This window comes from Halichoeres trimaculatus, unplaced genomic scaffold (assembly GCF_033239565.1).
Source record: "Halichoeres trimaculatus isolate MK-OKI-2021-1 unplaced genomic scaffold, fHalTri1.1 fHalTri1_scaffold_14, whole genome shotgun sequence".
NCBI lineage: Eukaryota > Metazoa > Chordata > Actinopteri > Labriformes > Labridae > Halichoeres > Halichoeres trimaculatus.
This window is the reverse complement of record NW_027437192.1, coordinates 3468731-3476733: the sequence shown is the minus strand read 5'-3', so window position 1 is coordinate 3476733 and position 8003 is coordinate 3468731. Positions and strand designations below refer to the sequence as shown.

The following is an 8003-nucleotide window of genomic DNA, read 5'->3' as shown; positions in this document are numbered from 1 at the left end:
TTGTAAAGATTTGCAAAAATGTAAAAAAAAAAAAAGGTTATACAATTTGAAGACTTTGCAAAAAATTTACACAAACCTAAAAAAAATTAAATGATTTTGATCTTAAAAAAAGGAAATGATAAAAATTAAAAAATGTTTCTATATAAAATTTCAAAATAAAAAAAAACTAAAATGTGCAAAAGTTGCAAAGAATTTTGAAATTTTAATGATTTGCAAGAATGTAAAAAAAAAAAATTACATGAAATATATGAAAAATAAAACAACTTGAAGACTGCAAAATTTTACACAAACTTAAAAAAAGCATTTCAAAATTTTTGATGTTAAGAAAAAGGAAATAAAAAAAAAAATCAATATAAAATTTCAAAAATTATTATTTTTTTAAATGTGCTTTAATTGCAAAGAATTTTTAAAATTTTATGATTTGCAAAAAAAATAATAATAATAAATTAAATGATATGCCAAAATTTTAAAATTTGAAAGAACACTTGATTTTGATAAGTAATATGGATTAATATCGCTCATCCATTTTTTGTTGTTTGTTTATGTCTTGCCACATGTCATACATGTTCATTACTGCTGTTATGCTGGCAGTTATTAAATGTATCCCTCCACACAGAATTTACTATTTAGTGCCTGTGTCCGAATCATCAACATCCTCTTAGGAAAAAAAAAAATCTTTGTTTCAATAATATTTTTTTAAGCCACAAGGAGCCACTGCAGAGGAGTCAAAGAGCTGCTCGAGGCTCCAGAGCCACAGGTTGAAGACCCTTGCTCTAACTTATTCAATAATTCTGCTTCTCTTTCTTTTTTAAGTTGATATGCTAAGATAAACATCTGGCAATAAATATTAAGTTTGGTTTTAAATTACCTAATTTTTCCAGAAAAATAAATCTTATAACACTAAATAAAAAAAAGCACAGACATCTTTTGAAATGAATAATGAGGCTCTTTATTGACCTTCAGTCTCTTTAAAAACATTAAAACACTTAAAAACAGACGAGAGGCAGACTGTAACAGGAAACGGTGCTCATCAGTGAGTGAAATGTGTCTGACACGCTTGTAACACAACGCTGGACTCAGTTTTCAGGTAACAAAGGGTTAAACACAGAATCTATATCTCATGTTAATACTGACAAACAAAGACGATGAAATGAAGGCTTTAAAAATGAAATCCACTCCTCTTCCTCTCTGGGGCTCAGCGGTTGGTTCTGTAGGTTCGTATTTTGCGGCTGAGGTTTCGGGCGAGCCTGTCAACGGCGCTGCTGATGTGTCCGAGCTCCTTCTTGGACGTCAGACCATCGATGTTCCCGCTGTACCAGAGCACCCACCCAGCCAGAGACATGAGCACGAAGAGAGCTCCTGACAGAGAGGAAACATGGAGGTGTCATCATCACACACCAGTCTGAGGAAATAAAGCGTAAATCTGACTCATCCAAACATGAGTGTTTGAGGTTTTTGGTACCAGTATACACCAACAAGTCTCCAAAGTCTCGCCCTTTGATCTCCAGGGGGGCGAAGACTCCCACCAGCAGAGCAGCTCCTCCCAGTACGTCCATCAACACGGCGAAGGCCAGGGCCAGTTTACAGTGAGAGAGGCCGTCACACAGGCCCATGGTCGAACTGAGAGAGAAACAAAGGCTGTGAGGAGCTTTCAGACATGAAACCACAGTGAAACTACAGATTTATGTTTGTTTTTATCCTTAAAATAATCCAACATATGCTGCAAGAATGGAACTGTAAATACAACTGTCATCAGCTCATGTTAATGTCATCATAACGTTGATTTTTAATTTAGTTTAATCTTTAATGAATACTTTTTCTTATTTTTTTTAACATTATACTAATCAACACGAAAAGGCTCAAGTTTTATAGGTCTCATTTTTTTTTTTTTTATACCTTTAAGTAACACATCAATCCTGACTTAAAGAGGCAAATAAAAAGCTGTTTTTAGTAGAATACAAAAACGCTTGCTCAGTTTTAGGAATGTATTATCAATTATTTTTTATAACTGACAACATATACCTTCAATGCTCCAATCTAATTTTATTGAAAATTATTGCACAGCACCTGTTAAACAATAAAAAGTGTCCTGGGTTTTAGGTCTCAGTGTAAGGATGGGCTGATCACCGATCCCCCAAAATTAAGGAAATCGGCACCAATCGATCCGTGCATGGTTTCCAACTTTTTCTTTATTATTCCAAAACTGTTTATTGGCTTTTTGTTAAATATAAAGAACATAAAACCCAGATAAAATACAAACAAAATATTATATTGTTATGACAGTAATAACAGGAATAGAAGCAGTGCAAATTACAAATTATATTAAACATAACTAATTAAAAATTAATGGAAAGAGTGCAAGAGAATATATCAGTAAATTAATAATAAATGGAAAAGATTAGAAAAAAAATGAGAAAAGAAAATAATAATAATACAAAGAAACAAAATTTTAAAACGGGGTAAAATAAATAAATAAGTTTATTTATTTAGGGTTATTGCTTATGATGTATTTAACAGCACTTGTTTTATTATTATTATTATTTTTTTAACATTAGGTAACTACTTAATTAAGGATCTCAGAGGAGTCCAACTCCTTTAGAGACCTAAAGAAAGTCTCCCACATCCAATGAAACCCCCTCAGGGAGCCTCTGACTAACGTATGGGGTTTAAGGAGATCAGATTTAGAGAATTTAATTGGTTAAAAGTCGGTTTTTAAATTTTATTTAACCTTTATATCCTCTTATAAATAATCGTTGTATCTTTAAATAGTGTAAAAGTAACACTAATTGTCATCCTTTATCTGTTTTTAGGCCTCATCATGCCCCTAAGATGAGACTTTTAACGGCTAACAGCAGTCGCCCACAGATGACGCAATTTACGGTCTAAATCTGTGACAGAGTTTAACAGATTCATAAATCCTACTCTAGTGTGTCTTCATCTTCCTTTATTTTCAACAATTACTCGTTTAACTGCATGACATCACGATTAATAACTCACCTTTTTGGGCCTCTCCCGTTATGTTTCTGTTCACTTCCGCGTTTACCTTCACATACCTGCGCACCGCCCTTCAGTGACGTATTTCCGGGTAACCCGCAAAAAATAAATATTAAAAAATAGAATTCGTTTAAGTTAATTTATTCTACATAAAAAGTAATCGGATCGTCAGTGGTTTTGTAAAAATATTTTCAAGTGTGCCCGTTCGTCGTTCGTGTTTTGGACAAAAATGTTTGAGCAAACAGTTGCTTTGCGCATGCGCATGTTGCACCTGTTGAAATCACGTATAATCAGGTAATTGCTGCTGAAAATGTGGTCTACCGGCTGCAGAGAAGCAGGTGTGGGTCATTTCAGGCTGTATTACAGAAGTATTACCGAACACGGATAAACCGAAAAGAAAAAACGAACGAGTTTATCAAAAAAGTGACGTTTTTACGTGTTTTCAGCCATGAATCCTCCAACCAGCAGAGACGATACTAACCAGCCAGGTAACTTTTAAATCAGTGTGATAACACGTCGTGCTAGAAACAGATTTAACGATTCACTGCTTCTGCAGTTTGTGCTAAACAAAGATATGAGCTACACCAGAGTTAGCATTGATTAAAAACAAAACAAATAAAGCTGTAATTCTAGCTGTTAAACTGGAACAAATAACTTTTTTAACATTAAAAATAGTCTTTACTTAGCTCATTTAGCTTGCCTTGAGATGTACAACATAACATGTAATGACTGTCTAACTGATGCTGTAATTTGTTGATATGTTTTCAATTTTTTTGTTTAATTTTTGTCTGTTTTAATAGGAGAAAAATAACTTTGTGACTATTAGATAGATATTGGAGAAAATATTATGACTTTACAGCAGCTGGTGTTCAATTATTGCTTAAATCAAGCTTTCCCTGCTCCTATGGGATGGTTTCATATTTAACATCAGTGGAGATTGTTTTTCTGTGTTTTGAAGTGGTAGCTACATAAAAAACACATTTAAATAATCAATTTTGGAAAGAGAAACCATGACTGGCTGTTTTGCTCTAGTTTGGGAGGATTTCCTTCCTTTTGAAATGTTGGTTCTGGAGGAAGTTTAATATTTTTTTTACAGAAATGCAGCAGGAAACGCTTTAGATCCATCTCTGTAACCTTAAATACAAATCCTGTTTTCAGAACACTACATGCCTCAGCCTTCATCATCAGCATCATCATCATCAGGGGGGACTGGAGGTTTGTATCTGGATGCCTATGAGGTGTCTTTCCCTCTGGAGGGGAGTATGGAGAGACCATCTGCCTACCCCATCAACCACAGCCAGCAGATGATGGACGGTATGTTACCTCTACATGTCAGAGAGTGTTCAAATTTTATAAAGCAGGCTCATTTTTATTCTGTTTCTTTTTTTATATATTTATTTTAAACTCTATTTATTTATTTGTTTATTAAAGTATTTATCTATTTATTAACTCTATTAATTTATTTATTCACCCTATTAATTAATTTATTCACCCTATTTATTGTTTGTTTGTTTGTTTGTTGTAAATGTATTTCTTTATTATTCACCCTATTTATAAATGTGGATTTGAGTATTTTTTTTATTAACCCTATTTAAATATTTGTTTATTTATGTATTGATTTACTTATTTACCCCATTTATTTATTTGTTTATTTATGTATTTATTTATTCAACCTATTTATTTATTTATTTGGTTATTTACGTATTTATTTATATATTTTTTCACCCTATTTATATATTTGTTTATTTAGGTATTATTTCTTTGTTTTTTTTTTCTTTCTTTCTTTATTTATTCATTCACCCTATTTATTTATTTCAGTATTTTTTTATTTATTCACCCTATTTATTTGTTTATTTTTTTTATTTATTTATCCACCCCATTTATAAATGTATTTCTGTATCTTTTTATTTATTTATTTATTTATTTATTTACTTGATTTGAATTTTTGTTTATCTCTTTGCATTTCTGAGCCTATATTTGTATTTTAGACCTTTTTAAGCCTTTGTTGTTTTATACTTCCAATAATATCTCCACTAGTTTTATGTTTTTATTCACACAGAGCTTTGAATCACTTTTAAAACACACCTCTTTGCATCAGCTTTTAATACCAGTTGAATAAGACATCCAACTTTTTTTGGGGGGCTTTTTGGGCCTTTTTTTGTTCTTACTATTTATTGTGAGTTTTTTTTTTTTTTTACCTATCTGCTTTTGTTATTAAATTATTGTTTTTATTGAATGTGTTTTTATTCATCTTGTTTTTAAGCTTGTACAGCACTTTGGTAACCTGCAGTGGTTTTAAAATGCGCTTTATAAATAAATTTTGACTTTAATTGATTTGATTACCGCTGCAGTTATCTACCATTTCCTCTAATTTGAAAGGTGGCCTGTCTCCTCCTCTCCTTGTGTCCTTGTCCTCTCCCCTCCTTCTCTTGCAGAGCCTGTGGTGCACGAGCCTCCTCACTCCCAGTACAGCCCGTTCATCCTGGTGTCTAACCTGCGGGCTCACCTGTACGTCTCTCTGGAGAAGAACGCCTGGCTGCAGAAGCGGATCGAGGAGCTGGAGGAGGAGAGAAACTTCCTGCGCTGTCAGCTGGATCGCTTCATCGTCAGCATAAGGAGTCCAGAGGGTGAGGAGTCCAGAGGGTGAGGAGTCGGGGGACATAACACGAAGGACATTACTGTCCCGATGTCTATAACTTTATGTTATTGAATCACTTCCAGTGTCAGAGTGGTTTGGTGACACACAGCGAGTGAAGGCCCAGCCTAGCTCTCCTTCCCCTCCTTCACCCATGACCACCAGGTCTGGCATGACCCTCAAACGCCTGCAGGGACCAGGACCTCGGACTCGCCGCAGCACTGCCATCCCAGGTGAGGAAATCTCTGACTCATAAGATAAACAACAGACGTTTTGATCGTTTTGATCTTTTCTCTCCACCTCAGTGAAACAGGAGTATCATTTGGAGGAGGATAAGTACTACACAGAGGACGAATATGTGGAGGAGGAAGAGGAGGAGGAGGATGAAGATGTGGACTCATCCGTGGAGAAGGGGTCGAAGAAAAAGGGCAGAGGGCGAGGGAACGCAGAGCCGAGGATGAAGATGAGGAGGATTTTCAGGATCACGCACGGGAGGGAGAGGCAGAGAGGTGAGAGGTCATGTGACAGAGGATTTGTTTACATCAGGGTAGTAGAGCCGCACAACGCCTGACTGTTCCCAACTCTATCTGCGTTATATACTGAACAAAATATTGTAAAAGCACAAACAAATTTATCTGTTTTTTCATTGTGAGCACTTTAACCTTCATATCCACTCTTCCTGTTTTCTCTCCAGTTAAAGACCCAGATGGCGTCCTGATTCGTTACAAAAAGATCCTGTCCACCTATCAGCGAGTGAGGAGCATGTCCCGAGCCTTCCAGATCCACGGCGTGGACCGAAACACGATGGCCTCCACCTCCCCCATCGCCGAGCTGCTGCTCGTGGCTCCAGAGAAGGTCTGGGATGTTAGTTTGTGAACATTTAGATACATATGTTCACATTTATATCATCAACATTACGTTTATCTGCTTATATCGTTTATATCGTCAAGACGATCTGCTTCAGTTCAAACCCACAGTTCTGTGGGTCAAAATGCCTTGTTGATGCCAGAGGTCAGAGGAGAATGGACAGACTGGTTGGAGCTGATAGAAAGGCAACAGTAACTCAGAGATTTCTGGATTTCTGCTCCACATTCAGATGGTAGGGTCAGAATTTGGCGTCAACAACATGAAAGCATGGATCCATCCTGCCTTGTATCAACGGTTCAGGCTGCTGCTGCTGGTGTAATGGTGTGGGGGATATTTCCTTGGCTCACTTTGGGCCCCTTAGTACCAACTGAGCATGGTTTAAAGTCCACAGTCTACCTGAGTATTGTTGCTGACCATGTCCATCCCTTTATGAGCACAGTGTACCCATCTTCTGATGGCTACTTCCAGCAGGATAACGCTCCATGTCATAAAGCTGGAATCATCTCAGACTGCTTTCTTCAACATGACAATGAGTTCCCTGTACTCAAATGTCCTCCACAGTCCCCAGATCTCAATCCAATGGAGCACCTTTGGGATGTGGTGGAACGGGAGATTCTCATCATGGATGTTCAGACCACAAATGTATTTGTTTATTAATAACTATCTCTCCTGCAGGTCGCAGAGGTCGGGGAGTTTGAGGCTTCAAAGGAGAAGCTTCTGGATTACGCGCGTCGATGCTACAAGACCATGGACGAGGTGACGCACGCCAAAGTGCAGAGCATGAAGAAGACGCACAAGCTGCTGCCGATCTCCTACAGGTTCAGGAACTAAACCAGGAGTTGAAGCTGGATGTGACGGGAGGTTCCCACATTTGAAATGAAGAGGACTGCACTTTTTTCAAAAGCAAGAGAAGCTTAAAAAATGTAACAAAGTCAGAGGAGAATGTGATACTTATATTTGGATTTTCTCTTTTTCATATTTAGGGAGATGTTTTTTTTTTCAATATGTCTAAGATCTGAGTTACTGCTTGAGTTACCACATGAGTTGAAGAGTTGACAGTTTACCACGGATCTCTAAATGCCTGAAAACATCAAGTTTTTGCTGAAAACTGTTGCTCTTGTTAAGAATTTTGATCTGGATTTACAAATATGTTTACCTGAATGTGTCTCAGGTTTCAATGTTTTGTTTTGTATAAAAAGAGGAAAAGGTAACTGCTCAGGTGTTCTTATAAAAAGACATTTTCTGTTGTATCTAAGTTATTTTGAAAAAAGAGGATTATTGTTTGTGTGTTTTTTTCCAATTTGTCAAAGGAAAGGTTGAATTGTCCCTTAAAGCAAGACAATAAATGTCTCAAAATGTTTCTCGTTGTGTGTTTTTTGGTGTTGAAGGGATCTGCTTTAGGAGACTGAAGAAGCAGGTTTTTAGTCACTGGATCTCTTCATTCATCCCGTACATTTCATTTTATTTGATAATTACCTAAGGAGAGCAAAGACATCACTGTGACTCT

The 8003-nt window shown here is 36.3% G+C and overlaps 2 protein-coding genes across 2 annotated transcripts; one reads left to right on the top strand and one right to left on the bottom strand.

The window, feature by feature from the left end:
* Positions 1-941: 941 nt before the first annotated feature.
* tmem238a (transmembrane protein 238a) lies at positions 942-3071 on the bottom strand. Its single transcript, XM_074686629.1, has 3 exons — positions 2998-3071; positions 1463-1620; positions 942-1359 (listed from the first exon to the last, which is right to left on the bottom strand). Exons 2-3 carry the CDS (start codon positions 1611-1613, stop codon positions 1196-1198), a joined length of 315 nt encoding a protein of 104 aa, XP_074542730.1. The 5' UTR covers positions 1614-1620; positions 2998-3071; the 3' UTR covers positions 942-1195.
* A 218-nt stretch (positions 3072-3289) lies between these two features.
* LOC141802842 (coiled-coil domain-containing protein 106-like) lies at positions 3290-7818 on the top strand. Its single transcript, XM_074686613.1, has 7 exons — positions 3290-3482; positions 4153-4308; positions 5430-5621; positions 5716-5862; positions 5935-6138; positions 6324-6484; positions 7172-7818. Exons 1-7 carry the CDS (start codon positions 3443-3445, stop codon positions 7325-7327), a joined length of 1056 nt encoding a protein of 351 aa, XP_074542714.1. The 5' UTR covers positions 3290-3442; the 3' UTR covers positions 7328-7818.
* Positions 7819-8003: the final 185 nt, after the last annotated feature.